Here is a 15,708-nt window from a genome sequence, read left to right on the forward strand (position 1 = left end):
CACTTTTACTTCAGATGCGGCGGTCAGCTTTGATCGCCGCGTCTGAATGGTTAATACAGGGCATCACCGCGATCGGTGCTCGCATCAATCATCACATGTGCCTCCCGCGCTCTCCCGGCGTTTCTGGTAAACCTGCGATGCAGTGCGCATGACCGGAAGTGACGTCTTCCGTCAAGTTGCGCAATCCCAGGCCGGCGCCCGTATATATAACAGAGCGCCACCACTACACATCCACAGCCCGCCCGCAGGAGCTCCTGGCCAGGACTACATAAAAGTAAGTAATGATCCCCCCTATCTCTGGTTCACTGACAGTCACACTCAGCCGAACCCTGCAGCCGGCCAAAACATTTGAATTCCGGCCCTGGAGAGTCACTCATTCCACAGATATGCTCCATACATATTAGCATATTTACCCCAGTGGTGTATACCGCACTTTGACCCCTGGGGAGAGACAATCAGGACCAATACTTGTCTGTCCCCTTCCTGCACTTTTTTACAGCCCTCACGCACCTGTGCGGCCAAACAATAATATCCTCCCCACACACCCATTTTGGCTGCTCATAAACCAACATTTCCCAGTGTGTGTTCTACATGCGCGCATTGACAAACCTATGCACCTGTGGTACTGACCCATTTGACCGATAAGACACGAGTGCATACCATTCCCACACCTTTTTCCGCTGCTCATTGACTAGTAACTGTCCTTATATGTCCTTCATGTATATACCTATACACAGGTTTTACAATTCTCATGCATATGTTGACGGTCTGTTCAAACCTTGTGCTCTTTATGCCTGCATTTACACACCTATGCAAATGTGTTAAATTCTATGTTCCGGAGTCCCATTTTGAAGTTAATTTTAGACTACTAGCACTACCATTGATTTTATTGACTTTTATCCATATATATGTTTTTTCTGTAGTTATATTTGTGGACCTGAGGAAGGCGCGAGTGTGCGCCGAAACGCGTTGTCCTGTTTTACCTACTGACTTTTTTTACCAATAAAAGTTAGTCCTGCGTAAGTGCTGGCTCTATCTCTGTTTTATTTCGACTTCCATCGAGATACAGTAGCGCTCTCCAAAAAAACCCGATCTTTTTGTACCCTCCACATCACTGTATTGATCAAGCATTTGTGCTTAGTCTTATAATAACTTACATTCTAATCTCAGCCTGTAATAGTTTGGCCGGACAGAAATAATATATTTGTTTGCATTGTATAATTGTTTTTGTTATTATTCTTGTTCGCATTGTAGTATAATGTGTTGTTATTATTCTTCTGTTCTAGAATCACGGATTGACTGGATTTTTCCGTGGGGGCATACCTCGAGCTTTACGCAGAACTTTAATGGCAGCCATGGCTTGGACAGTATACGAACAAATGATGGAGAAAATGGGACTTAAGTCTTGAACAAGCACCGCAACCAGTATTATCTGACTGGACAGATTATATCACAATAAGATCACCACCTGCTTACAGGATGTGATGCTGAGTTGGCAAATGTGGATCAAATACTATAAATCAGTACAATAAAAAAAAAAAAAAAAAAAAAATGTAAGCCTATAAAATGATGCTTGGAGACTTACGTGAAAAAAAACTACTTTTTTGATGTCTACACATAAATCCATCCTCAACTCACAAAGTTATTCCCTCTGGACAGGATGGGGATAATAAGTGGATTGGTGGGAGTCCAACCACTGGAACCACCACTGAAACTGCACCCTCCGCCGAATTAATGGGGTACACTGCGCATGCGCGGCCACTGCTTTATTTGTTCTCTATGTGGCTTTCGAACACTCCAAAATCTCTTGCAAAGGCTTTTCAGAAGAACAGAGGCAGTTTTTACTGCAAAAGGGGGGTCCAACTCTGTATGATCAATCTTGGTTTTGGAACGTGATGTCCAACAAGCTCATATACGTATTGGTGCTGATATTGTGTATAATGTTATCTGTCTTTTTGCTTCCTGGAGAATAGTGTTTTCCAATCAGTGTGCTTCCAGCTTTTGCAAAACGACAACTCCCAACATGCCCGGACAGCCGTTGGCTGTCCGGGCATGTTGGGAGTTGCCGTTTTGCAACAGCTGGAGGCGTACTGATTGGAAAACGTTCCCCCATCTGAACATTACGCACAGTGTATTCGTTGTGAAATTTTGTTTGCAGAGTTTGCACAAAAAAAAATCTATAAGAATATACAGTGAAATACAACAAAACTTTGTACTCTGGATGTGTTCATTGTGACTTTTAGGGTAGGTTCACATTTTCTCAATAGAAATCTGCCTCTGATTTATTTAATGTTAATTTATTACAAATTTCACCCCTTAAAATGATGGCGGAATTTGCCAGCGGAATCTGGCAGAAAAAAATTTTTGCTCAGAAATTTGGTTGCAGCCATCCCATTGTTTTCAACTGGATTCTGCTGCACCATGCACATAGTGGAATTTCCCCCGGCGGAAACGTTTCCCACAGAAATTCCGATTCCAGCCTTCGCAGAGAGAATTGGCATGTCTATTCTTTCTGCGGAGTCCATTTGGAAATGCTTTGCCATCTATGGAGACATCGCAGTCTTAGGAGTCAGAGAGGGACTTCAGAGCGAGCTACCGACTGTGGGTGGGTTGCTCTGTGTGTACGCTCATAGCGGGGTATTTCTATGGCAGGAAATCTGCCACTACAAGCGGACACACAGAGCTACCCACCCGCAGCCGGGAGCTCGCTCTGCAGTCCCTCTCTGATTGCCGTTGGCACATCCGCAGCGTCAAATATGCTGCGGATGTGCCCCGTGTCACCCTGCCCTAAACAGGTTAAGTGCGTGGAGAAAACCTGCAATAGAAATGAAAGGGAACCAATCAGTAAATTTTAGCATATATAATGCTTAACAATGCATTTTATATATACATATATATATATGCTAAAATTGTTATCATTTCTACTTACCAGCACCCGTCGCATCGGCCATGGTCCTGTCCCCTCATCTTGATTAATGGCTTGAATTATCGCTCTGCTGGCGATGCCCAGGGGACTACTTGCGGAGTAGCCAGGGGAGACTTTTTAACTTAATATCTTCACCATCCCGGGGGCAAAAACGTCCCCCGGGGATGGTGAGGATAAAGATTTTAGCATATATAATATGTTGTCAAGCGTTATATATGCCAAAATCTGCTGATTGGTTCCCTTTAACATGCAGATTTCAGGGGGCTGTTTATATTACATTTTTGGCAATATGTACAGTGCCTTGCAAAAGTATTCACCCCCTTGACTTTTTTCTTTTCTTATTTTGGTATATTACAGGTTTAAGTTCAATGTTTCGATAATCTGAATTTTATGTGATGGATCAGAACACAATAGTCTAAGTTGGTGAAGTGAAATGAAAAAAATATATGAATAAAACTTGTTTAGAAATAGAAAACTGGCATGTACGTATGTATTCACCCCCTTTGTCAGGAAGCCCATAAAAAGCTCTGGTGCAACCAATTACCTTCAGAAGTCACATAATTAGTGAAATGATGTCCACCTGTGTGCAATCTAAGTGTCACATGATCTGTCATTACATATACACACCTTTTTGGAAGGCCCCAGAGCTTGCAACACCTAAGCAAGAGGCATCAGTAACCAAACACTGCCATGAAGATCAAGGAACTCTCCAAACAAGTAAGGGACAATGTTATTGAGAAGTACAAGTCAAGGGTTATATTATAAAAAAAAATATCCAAATCTTTGATGATCCCCAGGAGCGCCACCAAATCTATCATAACCAAATGGCAAGAACATGGCGCAACAGCAAACCTGCCATGAGACGGCCGCCCATCAAAACTCACAAACCGGGCAAGGAGAGCATTAATCAGAGCGGCAGCACAGAGACCTAAGGTAACCCTGGAGGAGCTGCAGAGTTCCACAGCAGAGTCTGGAGTATCTGTACATAGGACGACAATAAGCTGTATGCTCTATAGAGTTGGGCTTTTTGGCCAGAAGAAAGCCATTAAGTTTGCGAAAAGGCATGTGGGAGACTCCCAAAATGTATGGGGGAAGGTGCTCTGGTCTGATGAGACTAAAATTGAACTTTTCAGCCATCAAAGAAATCTCTATGTCTGGCGCAAACCCAACACATCACATCACCCAAAGAACACCAGCAGCCAGGACTGGGAAACTGGTCAGAGTTGATGGAAAGATGGATGGTGTTAAATACAGGGATATTCTTGAGCAAAACCTGTACCACTCTGCATGATTTGAGGCTAAGACAGAGGTTCACCTTCCAGCAGGACATTGGCCCCAAACACACTGCTAAAGCAATTATCACAAGAGCAAACCATCCAACTTGAAGGAGCTGGAGCAGTTTTGCAAGGAGGAATGGACAAAAACCCTAGAGACTTATCCAAAGCCACTTGGAGCGGAGATTGTCGCAAAAGGAGCCTCTACAAAGTATTGACTTTAGGGGGTCGAATAGTTATGCACATTGACTTTTTCTGTTATTTTGTCCTATTTGTTGTTTGCTTCACAATAAATAAAAAAAAACATCTTCAAAGTTGTAGGAATGTTCTGTAAATTAAATGATCAAAATCCTCAAACAATCCATGTTAATTCCAGGTTGTGAGGCACCAAAATACGAAAAATCAAGGGGGGTGAATTCTTTTACAAGGCACTGTAATACAGGTTTACATACCACAGCACAAGTGATAAACATATACCAGTGTAAGGCTAGGTTTCTGTGAAAAAACGCTGTGGCCAGATAGCAGCAAGTCAATAGTTCACTACAAAATGCCATATCCACTTGGTGCTTTTCAGTTTGCTGTTTTTTTTTTAAATCTTTTTGGCGTTTTTGGGCTCCTTGGCAGTTTTTAAAAAAAAACTACCTCTTGTTGAGAGTTTGGCATTTTTTCGGGAAAATCGTGGCGTTTTCCTCCCATAGAAGTCTATGGGATTGAAAAAAATCGCCAATAAAAACACCATGTGGGTTTTATCTTTGGCGTTTTTTCAGGCAGATTTTATTCTTTTTTTGGACTTTAGCGATCCAAAAAAGTTATGGAGATACATTTTTTATAAAAATTTCATAGGGTACCATTAAAAAATTATAATAAAAAAGATACAGTAGTGATGGAAAAAATTGTATTTAATGAAATTAATCTTTTTTATAACAAAACTTTTATTTTTAAATGGATCAATTTATGTGGGCGGGCAGGGAACTAAAAATATATCTGACGATAATAAAAATGTAGTGTGTGTTTTCACTTTTTTTTTGAAAATTTTTAAGGTAGTACTACTACACACTGTTCCATGATGGGAGTAGTAGTTACCTGTACTAATTGAAAGATCGCCGGGGTCCGTTGCGATCCTCCTGTATAATTTATAGGTGCGGCCGCTCTTCTATGGTCCCCTGCACTGACGTATTTATACACCTATTCGTATTTCCCGCAGAGCTGTGATTGGCCAGATGGTTCCAGCCAATCACAGCTCTCTGCGGGAAATAGGAATATGTGTATATATACGTCAGTGCAGGGGACCATAGGAGAGCAGCCGCCTGTATCTATACATTATACAGGAGGATCACAGCGGGTGTCAGTAGTTGCACTCGTTGCGATCTGTCTATTAATCCACGTACTACAGCTCCCAGCATGGAGCAGAGTGTGCTCCATGTTGGGAGTAGTAGTACCTGCAGTAAGGGACAGATCACAGCGGATGTCACTTCTCCTGACACCCGCTGCAATCGTCCTGAAGTGAATGTCGGGACTCAGCTGTACCCACGGCTACAGAGACGGGAGAACAGCTGATGCTGAGCAGTAGATATACGTCGTATATCTACTGCCCAGCAAGAACTTACAGTGAGCCTGCAATGTGTATACAGTATACTCATTGTTGGCTCCCTTAACCCCTTGCTGAGCTGAGCGCTATGCACCAGTCCAGCAAGGAAAGAGTTAACTTACATTGCTGGACAGTGTAGGTTAACCCTTTTGGGTGGTATACAGTATATACAGCTATCTATAGATAGCTGTATATAGTGTATACAGAAGACAAAGTCCTGTTACTTCCTTCCAGTCCCGACTGGGTCCGTGTAGCTCTGCCCCTATTGATGACGTCATTAGGGGGCGGGGCGGGGCTTCAGAAGGGAACCATGCTTGTGAGTGTGAGGCTCTGTTCACATTGTCCATTTTGTATAATGTGAACAGACCCTTCTGGTAGTGTCTTCCCAGATAGGGAGACTCCAGCTGTTGCTAAACTACAACTCCCAGCATGCCCAGACAGCCAAAGGCTATCTGGGCATGCTGGAAGTTGTAGTTTGGCAACAATTGGAGGCTCCCTGTTTGGGAAGACATTGCAATATGGGCGCTCTTCCCCAGTGGACAGCGCAAAAAATGTACTAACATATATATATATATTTTTTTTTTTTTATTTTTTTTTTTCTTGTTTCAGATCCCTGTATGCAGAGGATTACGGCGGATGAACTGGATTTTTTTTTCCTTTTAATAAAATGGTTAATGGAGGGCTGTGTTTTTTAAAATAAAATAATTTTCCAATGTGTTTTTTTTTTTTATTGGCTTAGTAGTGGAAGCTGGTCTTATTGACGGAAACCATTAACCCCTTAAGGACCAAGGGTGTACAGGTATGCCTTTGCTCCCTGGTACTTAAGGACCAATGGCGTACCTGTATGCACGTGGGAATTTCGGTCCCTGCCGTGCACCGGGAGGGGCCCGGACCGGGGTGACTGCTCATATCGATCAGCAGGCACCCCGCGCCAATGCCCAGGGGGGTCATCAGACCCCCCCCCCCCCCCCCCCCATGTAGGCGATCGCCGAAAATCGCAAGTGAATTCACACTTGCGATTTTCGGCTATTCCGGTGATGCGGGTAGGATACACCCCCTATCACCCTCTGTATCTATGGGGAGGTGGCAATTTCGTCACCCCCCCCAGGATCGCTGCTATTGGCTGGACGATCATCCGGCCAATAGCAGCCGGTAGGGGAGGGGTTAACGGCCCCTTCTCGTGGCTCTGCTTGCTCCCTGAGTTCATTCAGCGCCCAGAGCTGCGAGGAGCAAGGGACCCCCCCTCTGTGAAGATCGGAGCCCCTCACAGAGGAAGACCCCCCCCTTAAAGCAGGGAGAGAGTACAGCCCCAGGGACAGGTAGGGTTAACCAGTAAAGTTTTTAAAAAAAATTCCCGTATTGAACCCCCAGATTGTTCCCCCCACTCTGGGTGTTAGCGGGAAAATCGTTTAGGAGCTTGTGCACCCTTTGCTGGATAAGGGTTACCACGTGTACGTGTACAACTTTTATACCAGCATCCCTCTGTTTACATCCCTTGCCACCAGATCCACGTCCGCTTGTGGGACCGTGCGGAAAAACCAGAGAGGCCTCCCTCTAAATTTTCTGCAGACACCTATGCCCAAGCATGAGTCCCGTGCCCTTACCCATGAAAACCTGTTGCTGCTCAGGTATAAGGATAAGAGGGATGTCCTTATGCTGACCACTATTCATGGTAACGGCAGCTCACCTGTCCCTGTGCGAGGTACCACAACACCGGTCCTCAAGCCCCATTGTATTCTGGACTACAATCGGTGTATGGGGGGAGTTGATCTTTCTGATAAAGTCCTCAAGCCATACATGGCCATGCGTAAAACACGGGTATGGTACAAAAAAATTGCGGTCTACTTGGTACAGGTTGCCATGTACAACGCTTTTGTACTGTCCCAGTACGCTGGCAACACAGGGACATTCCTCCAGTTCCAAGAAGTCCTAAAGGTCCTGATCTTTGGCGACCGGGAAAAAGCAGGCCGGACTTCCCAAGGAATTGGAGTTATAGGTGCCAGGATCGTCCCAGGCCAACACTTTCCAGGTGAAGTCCCCCACACTGGAAAGAAGGGACGATCCCAGAAAAAATGCAGAGTGTGTAACAAGAGGGGGATTCGGAAGGACACCACCTATCAATGTGACACTTGCCCCAATCATCCGGGCCTCTGCATTAAAAACTGCTTAAGGGAGTATCACACTTCCATGCAGTACAAAATTTTCCCTTTTCATTTTAATTTTCCATAATTTGACCCCAATGTCCAGAGTACATTCCAAATTTTAACACCATAAAACCACTAAATTGCCCCAAAAAAACTCATCTAAAAAAAAAAACAACTGATAAGACCTCTGGGGGTATTTTTTTTCTCTGGGTCACTGAGTCACTATCATCGGGGACTTTTTTTGTTGCCTCAAATGCGCAGCGCTCTCTCTCCACCTGAGCGGGGTGCGCATTTTAGGCAACAGGTTAGGGACGGCCACACACGTCACATTCCCAGAATGATGATTCAGACATAGGGTTTGGGGCGGGCATATTTTTTAGTTTTGGCTATGCTCTGGGTCATCATTCTGGGAACATAACCTGTTTTATAATTGTATGTCCCACTGTACCCCATTTTAGTTATTTAGTGTACCACTTGTGAAAATGAAAAATTTGGGGTAACCCCAGCATTTTAGTGTAAAAAAAATCCAATTTTTCATTTTCACATCCCACTTCATGAATATTTATCAAACACCTGTGGGGTGTTAAGACTCACTGTACCCCTTGTTATGTTCCTTGAGGGATGTAGTTTCCAAAATAGTATGCAATGTGGTTTTTTTTTTGCTGTTCTGATACCATAGGGGCTTCCTAAATGCGACATGCCCCCCGAGCAAAATTTGCTCTCAAAATATGCAAAAGCTGTGAAACCCCTGTGGGGTATTAAGGCTCACTTTATTCCTTGTTACGTTCCTCAAGGGGTCTAGTTTCCAAAATGGTATGTCATGTGGGGGTTTCTTGCTGTTCTGGCACCATAGGGGCTTCCTTAATGTGACATGGGCAAAATTTGCAAAAAATGAGCAAAATTTGCTCTCAAAAAGCCAAATATGACTCCTTCTCTTCTAAGCATTGTAGTTCGCCCGTAGTGCACTTCAGGTCAACTGATGGGGTACCTCCATACTCAGAAGAGATGGGGTTACAAATTTTGGGGGGTATTTTCTGCCATTAACCCTTGCAAAAATGTGAAATTTGGGGGGGGAAACCCATTTTAGTGAAAAAAAAAATTTTTTTTACATATGCAAAAGTCGTGAAACCTCTGTGGGGTATTAAGGCTCACTTTATTCCTTGTTACCTTCCTCAAGGGGTCTAGATTCCAAAATGGTATGCTATGTGTTTTTTTTTTGCTGTTCTGGCACCATAGCGGCTTCCTAAATGCGACATGCCCCCCGAGCAAAATTTGCTCTCAAAAAGCCAAATATGACTCCTTCTCTTCTGAGCATTGTAGTGCACTTCAGGTCAACTTATGGGGTACCTCCATACTCAGAAGAGATGGGGTTACAAATTTTGGGGGGTATTTTCTGCTATTAACCCTTGCAAAATGGTATGCCATGTGGTTTTATTTTTTTTGCTGTTGTGGCACCATAGGGGCTTCCTAAATGCAACATGCCCCCCAAAAACCATTTCAGAAAAACGTACTCTCCAAAATCCCCTTGTCGCTCCTTCACTTCTGAGCCCTCTACTGCACCCGCCGAACACTTTACATAGACATACGAGGTATGTGCTTACTCGAGAGAAATTGGGTTACACATACAAGTATAAATTTTCTCCTTTTACCCCATGTAATAATTCAAAAATTGGGTCTACAAGAACATGCAAGTGTAAAAAATGAAGATTGTGAATTTTCTTCTTCACTTTGCTGCTATTCCTGTGAAACACCTAAAGGGTTAAAACGCTGACTGAATGTCATTTTGAATACTTTGGGGGGTGCAGGTTTTATAATGGGGTCTTTTATGGGGTATTTCTAATATGAAGACCCTTCAAATCCACTTCAAACCTGAACTGGTCCCTGAAAAATAGTGAGTTTGAAATATTTGTTAAAAATTGGAAAATTGCTGCTGAACTTTGAAGCCCTCTGGTGTCTTCCAAAAGTAAAAACTTGTCAATTTTATGATACAAACATAAAGTAGACATATTGGAAATGTGAATAAAAAAAAATTATATGTAATATCCATTTTCCTTACAAGCAGAGAGCTTCAAAGTTAGAAAAATGCAAAATGTTCAATTTTTTCATCAAATTTGGGGATTTTTCACCAAGAAAGGATGCAAGTTACCACAAAAATTTACCACCATGTTAAATTAGAATATGTAATGAAAAAAACAATCTCGGAATCAGAATGATAACTAAAAGCATCCCAGAGTTATTAATGTTTAAAGTGACAGTGGTCAGATGTTCAAAAAACGCTCTGGTCCTAAGGTGTAAAATGGCCTGGTCCTTAAGGGGTTTATAAGCCGGGGCTTAGCTTTAGCCCCAAAAACAGTTAGCGCTAACCCCCAATTATTACCCCGGTACCCATCGCCACAGGGGTGCTGGGAAGAGCCGGTACCAACAGGCCCGGAGCGTCAAAAATGGCATAGGGTTTCCCGTATTTTTATTCTCAACCAGATACCAACCAAGCAGCAACAGCCTGACATTACCAGGGTGGGCGAGGACAATTGTTACTGGCCCTCCCCAGACTAAATAACGCCAGCCTGTTACCACCTAGGCCCACGAGTGCCATTTTTGACGCTCCGGGCCTGTTGTTACCGGCTCTTCCCGGCACCCCTGTGGCGGTGGGTACAGAGGTAATAATTGGAGGTTAGCACCAGCTGTTTTTGGGGCTAACGCTAGGCCCTGGCATAGTAATGGATTCCGTCAATAAGACCGGCTTCCACTACTAAGCATGAAAAAAAAAAAAGACGACACATTGGAAACATTTAAAAAACACTCCCCCCACAGCCCTCATTAACCATTTTATTAAAAGGAAAAAAAATCCAGTTAATCCGCCGTAATCCATTGAATCCACCGTAATCCTCTGCATACATGGATCTGAAACGAGAAGAGAAAAAAATATATATATATTGGTTAGGACATTTTTGGCGCTGTCCGCTGGGGAGAGTTCCCATATTGCAATGTCTTCCCAAACAGGGAGCCTCCAATTGTTGCAAAACTACAACTCCCAGCATGCCCTGACAGCCTTTGGCTGTCTGGGCATGCTGGGAGTTGTAGTTTAGCAACAGCTGGAATCTCCCTATCTGGGAAGACACTGTCAGAAGGGTCTGTTCACGTTATACAAAACGTACAATGTGAACAGAGCCTCACACCCTTACTAGCCTGGCTCCCGTCTGTAGCTCTGCCCCCTAATGACATCACTAGGGGGCGGAGCTACACGGACCCAGCCACGACAGGAGCAAGGGAGGTAAGTGGACGTCGGCTTCTGTATACACTATATACAGCTATCTATAGATAGCAGTATATCCAGTATACCGCCCAAAGGGGCTATAGGAACAGGGAGTCCTGCCAGTCTGGTGACAGGATTCCCGGCTCCTGTATAGTATACATGGGTACACTATGCCCCCCTGTATACTATACGGCCGAGGGAGGTGAGTAGTGATGCTGTACATCCCTCCTCATCTCCTTACACTCTGTGGACCGGGCGCTCTGCATCCGACCCACAGAGTGGTACTTGAAGACAGTGAGAAAACTGTCACAGGGGACAAATTTGGCTGTTTCCACACACCAGGAAAAACGCCAGAAAAACTGCCAAAACGCAGGAAAAAGCTGTGGCAGTTTTTTTGGCGTTTTTATAGGTGTTAAAAAAAAAAAAAAAAAAAAGTGAAATTTAGCCTAAAACTGACTAAACAAGTATTTAGCCCTTTATGCACACCATGATACATATCGAAGACCTTTTTGACAGTATCCCAACATACAGTAATCCCAAAACATGGTGTGAACAGCCCTAAAATATCTGCAGCAGCGGTCAACTGTCAAAAGAAAATCCCACGGAAAAAATTTGGTAAAGCCTATTTCACATTGCCGTTGGGCTTAGTTATGCAGTTTAGTGGAGAAAAAAATTGTGCAAGCACAACCAGATCTCCGATGGACCCCATTCAAGTGAATGGGGTCTGTAGGGACCTGGCAGTGTCTGTTGGACTCTGACCCATTTCAGGGTCTGTTCTGCACAAGAAACAAAAAAGCCAAATTGACTTTGAACGGGATGGATGCAAACTGCAGTGTAAACTTCGCCGTTCACTGTACAGGATAATTAACAATATATCTTGATAGTTCAGACTTTTATGCACGCGGCGATACCAAATATGTGTATTAATTACTTTTTGTTATGCTTTTTTGGGGGGTAAAATGGGAAAAACTGACGTTTTACCTTTTTATTAGGGGAGGGGATTTTTCACATTCTTTTGAAAAAATTATTTTTTTTTTTTATTTTATTTTTTTTTACACTTTTTATGTCCCTATAGGGGACTATCTATAGCAATCATTTGATTGCTAATACTGTTCAGTGCTATGCATAGGACATAGCACTGATTAGTGTAATCAGTGATCTTCTGCTCTGGTCTGCTCGATCTCAGACTAGAGCAGAAGACCCCGGGAGACGGCCGGAGGCAGGTGAGGGGACCTCCGTCCGTAATGCTGGATGATCGGATCCTTGCAGCAGCGCTGTGGGCGATCCGATCATCCATTTAAAGTACCGCACTGCCACATATGCTGTGATCTTTATTTATCACGGCATCTGAGGGGTTAATGGCAGACATCCGCGTGATCGCGGATGTCCGCCATTACCGGTGGGTCCCTGGTTACTGATAGATGTACGTGTATCCGTACATTTACTGCTGATAAATGTAGTCATGGTGCGTTAAGTACCACGGCACCATAATGTACATTTACGTCCATTATCGTTAAGGGGTTAAAGAGTACCTGTCACCAAATAAACTACTCTAAACTTACTCAGGCTATGTTTCCTAACTATCCAAACACCCCTCCTGCCCGTAAAGGGGTTCTCCACTGCTTTAACCTTCTTGGGGCAGTTAGGTAGCACTGTGGCTATATGTTATTACCCCTTTGTTTCCTGCTGGTAACGCTACTGTAGTTGGGTTATTTTTTACCTTATTTTCAAACCCGGAAGCTGGTTACTTCATTAGTTTGCTGGCTTTTTTCGACCACTGTTTTTTTCAGCCGCCGCCATCTTTCCATCGCTACGTCACCCTGCAGGGTGTTGTGTTGGAGGCCGGCCTGCCCCACGCTCCTTACGTGCCCGCCTCCCGCGCTGATGAATATTCCACCATCATAATCACGGACCTCCTTCCTTTCAGCTTCTTATAAGCTGATTGCTGATTGGGCTGCTCGCGGCGAACCGGCTCCGTTGTTGGGCGCATGCGCAGTTCGTCCTCGGTCGGGAGGGTCATCTGCGCATGTGCCATTGTGTTTTCAGCTTCGGGACTGACGCGCTGGGGTATTGTTAACACTAACCTTGCCAGAGGGGAGTCCCTGTGTGCTGGACAGCTCCCGAAGGTTTGCTAGGCGCTCTCTGGCAGATGACCCTCCCGACCGAGGACGAACTGCGCATGCGCCCAACAAAGGAGCCGATTCGCCGCGAGCAGCCCAATCAGCTTATAAAAAGCTGGAAGGAAGGAGGTCCGCGATTATGACGGTGGAATATTCATCAGCGCGGGAGGCGGGCACGTAAGGAGCGTGGGGCAGGCCGGCCTCCAACACAACACCCTGCAGGGTGACGTAGCGATGGAAAGATGGCGGCGGCTAAAAAAAAACAGTGGTCGAAAAAAGCCAGCAAACTAATGAAGTAACCAGCTTCCGGGTTTGAAAATAAGGTAAAAAATAACCCAACTACAGTAGCGTTACCAGCAGGAAACAAAGGGATAATAACATATAGCCACAGTACTACCTAACTGCCCCAAGAAGGTTAAAGCAGTGGAGAACCCCTTTAAAAATGTTTTCGGAGCTTTAAAAAGCTGCGTATCTCGCCTTCATTATTGCTCACAGAGAGTGAGCTGCCGGCAGGAGGAAGAGGGCGCTTCCCAGCAGGCACAACGTCACTGAAGCCTGCTGGGGGACCGCGTCCGCCCTCTCATCGCTGCTGTCTCCCTGTCGGTAAAACTAATGCTGTGAAGAATAGAAGACCTCTCTGTGCAGCTATCAGGCAGGCAGCGCGCAGCATTCTTCCTCAGGGTCCACTGCTGCACTGAGCCTTGGCTGGCTCTCAGTGGGCGAGAGCTGTGCCTCGCTCACTTCCGCAGATCGGACTCCTGCCAGGTCGGGAGGAGACCGAACTCAGAGTATATATTGCAGCAGGGATCAGAACAGCGCCACCTAGTGGCTGTATTTTTTATCACAGTTTAACCCCTTAAGGACTCAGCCCATTTTGGCCTTAAGGACTCAGACAATTTAATTTTTACGTTTTCATTTTTTCCTCCTTGCCTTCTAAAAATCATAACTCTTTTATATTTTCATCCACAGACTAGTATGAGGGCTTGTTTTTTGCGCGACCAGTTGTCCTTTGTAATGACATCACTCATTATATCATAAAATGTATGGCGCAACCAAAAAACACTATTTTTGTGGGGAAATTAAAACGAAAAACGCAATTTTGCTAATTTTGGAAGGTTTTGTTTTCACGTCGTACAATTTCTGGTAAAAATGACATGTGTTCTTTATTCTGAGGGTCAATACGATTAAAATGATACCCATTATTATATACTTTTATATTATTGTTGCGCTTAAAAAAAATCACAAACTTTTTAACCAAATTAGTACGTTTATAATCCCTTTATTTTGATGACCTATAACTTTTTTATTTTTCCGTATAAGCGGCGTATGGGGGCTCAGTTTTTGCGCCATGATCTGTACTTTTTTTTGATACCACATTTGTATATAAAAAACTTTTAATACATTTTTTATAATTTTTTTTTTTAATAAAATGTATTAAAAAAGTAGGAATTTTTGACTTTTTTTATTTTTTTTCGTTCACGCCGTTCACCGTACGGGATCATTAACATTTTATTTTAATAGTTCGGACATTTACGCACGCGGCGATACCAAATATGTCTATAAAAAATGTTTTTTACGCTTTTTGGGGGTAAAATAGGAAAAAACGGACGTTTTACTTTTTTATTGGGGGAGGGGATTTTTCACTTTTTTTTTACTTTTACTTTTACATTTTTTTACATTTTTTTTTACACTTGAATAGTCCCCATAGGGGACTATTCATAGCAATACCATGATTGCTAATACTGATCTGTTCTATGTATGGGACATAGAACAGATCAGTGTTATCGGTCATCTCCTGCTCTGGTCTGCTCGATCACAGACCAGAGCAGGAGACGCCGGGAGCCGGACGGAGGAAGGTGAGGGGACCTCCGTGCGGCGTTATGAATGATCGGATCCCCGCAGCAGCGCTGCGGGCGATCCGATCGTTCATTTTAATCGCGAACTGCCGCAGATGCCGGGATCTGTATTGATCCCGGCACCTGAGGGGTTAATGGCGGACGCCCGCGAGATCGCGGGCGTCGGCCATTGCCGGCGGGTCCCTGGCTGCGATCAGCAGCCGGGATCAGCCGCGCATGACAAGTTCATCGCTCCGATGCCCGCGGTTATGCTTAGGACGTAAATGTACGTCCTGGTGCGTTAAGTACCACCTCACCAGGACGTACATTTACGTCCTGCGTCCTTAAGGGGTTAAACATATTTCTGTGAGTAATTTTAAAATAAAGTGAATCGGAAAGTGTCTGAAAATTACATAAAGAACACTATATTAAAAGTTTTACTTGGTGACAGGTACTCTAACAAATGGCCCTCTATTTCCCACAGCCCTACTGGGCAGAGACCTCTTCTCCCTAGAATCTCATATGCCCAGATTTGTGTGGACTTCATTTTACTACAACTTGTTAAGAT

The 15,708-nt window shown here is 44.1% G+C and overlaps 1 protein-coding gene across 1 annotated transcript in view; it reads left to right on the forward strand.

Annotated features, from left to right (window-relative positions):
* Positions 1-4,516, forward strand: part of SLC25A38 (solute carrier family 25 member 38) — a 38,018-nt gene extending 33,502 nt beyond the window's left edge. The window contains exon 6 of the mRNA XM_056523693.1: positions 1,287-4,516. Coding sequence (XP_056379668.1) covers positions 1,287-1,409 — 123 coding nt within the window. The 3' untranslated portion in view covers positions 1,410-4,516. The remainder of the gene's footprint in view (positions 1-1,286) is intronic.
* Positions 4,517-15,708: the final 11,192 nt, after the last annotated feature.

The sequence above is a fragment of the Hyla sarda genome, chromosome 6 (genome assembly GCF_029499605.1).
Source record: "Hyla sarda isolate aHylSar1 chromosome 6, aHylSar1.hap1, whole genome shotgun sequence".
NCBI lineage: Eukaryota > Metazoa > Chordata > Amphibia > Anura > Hylidae > Hyla > Hyla sarda.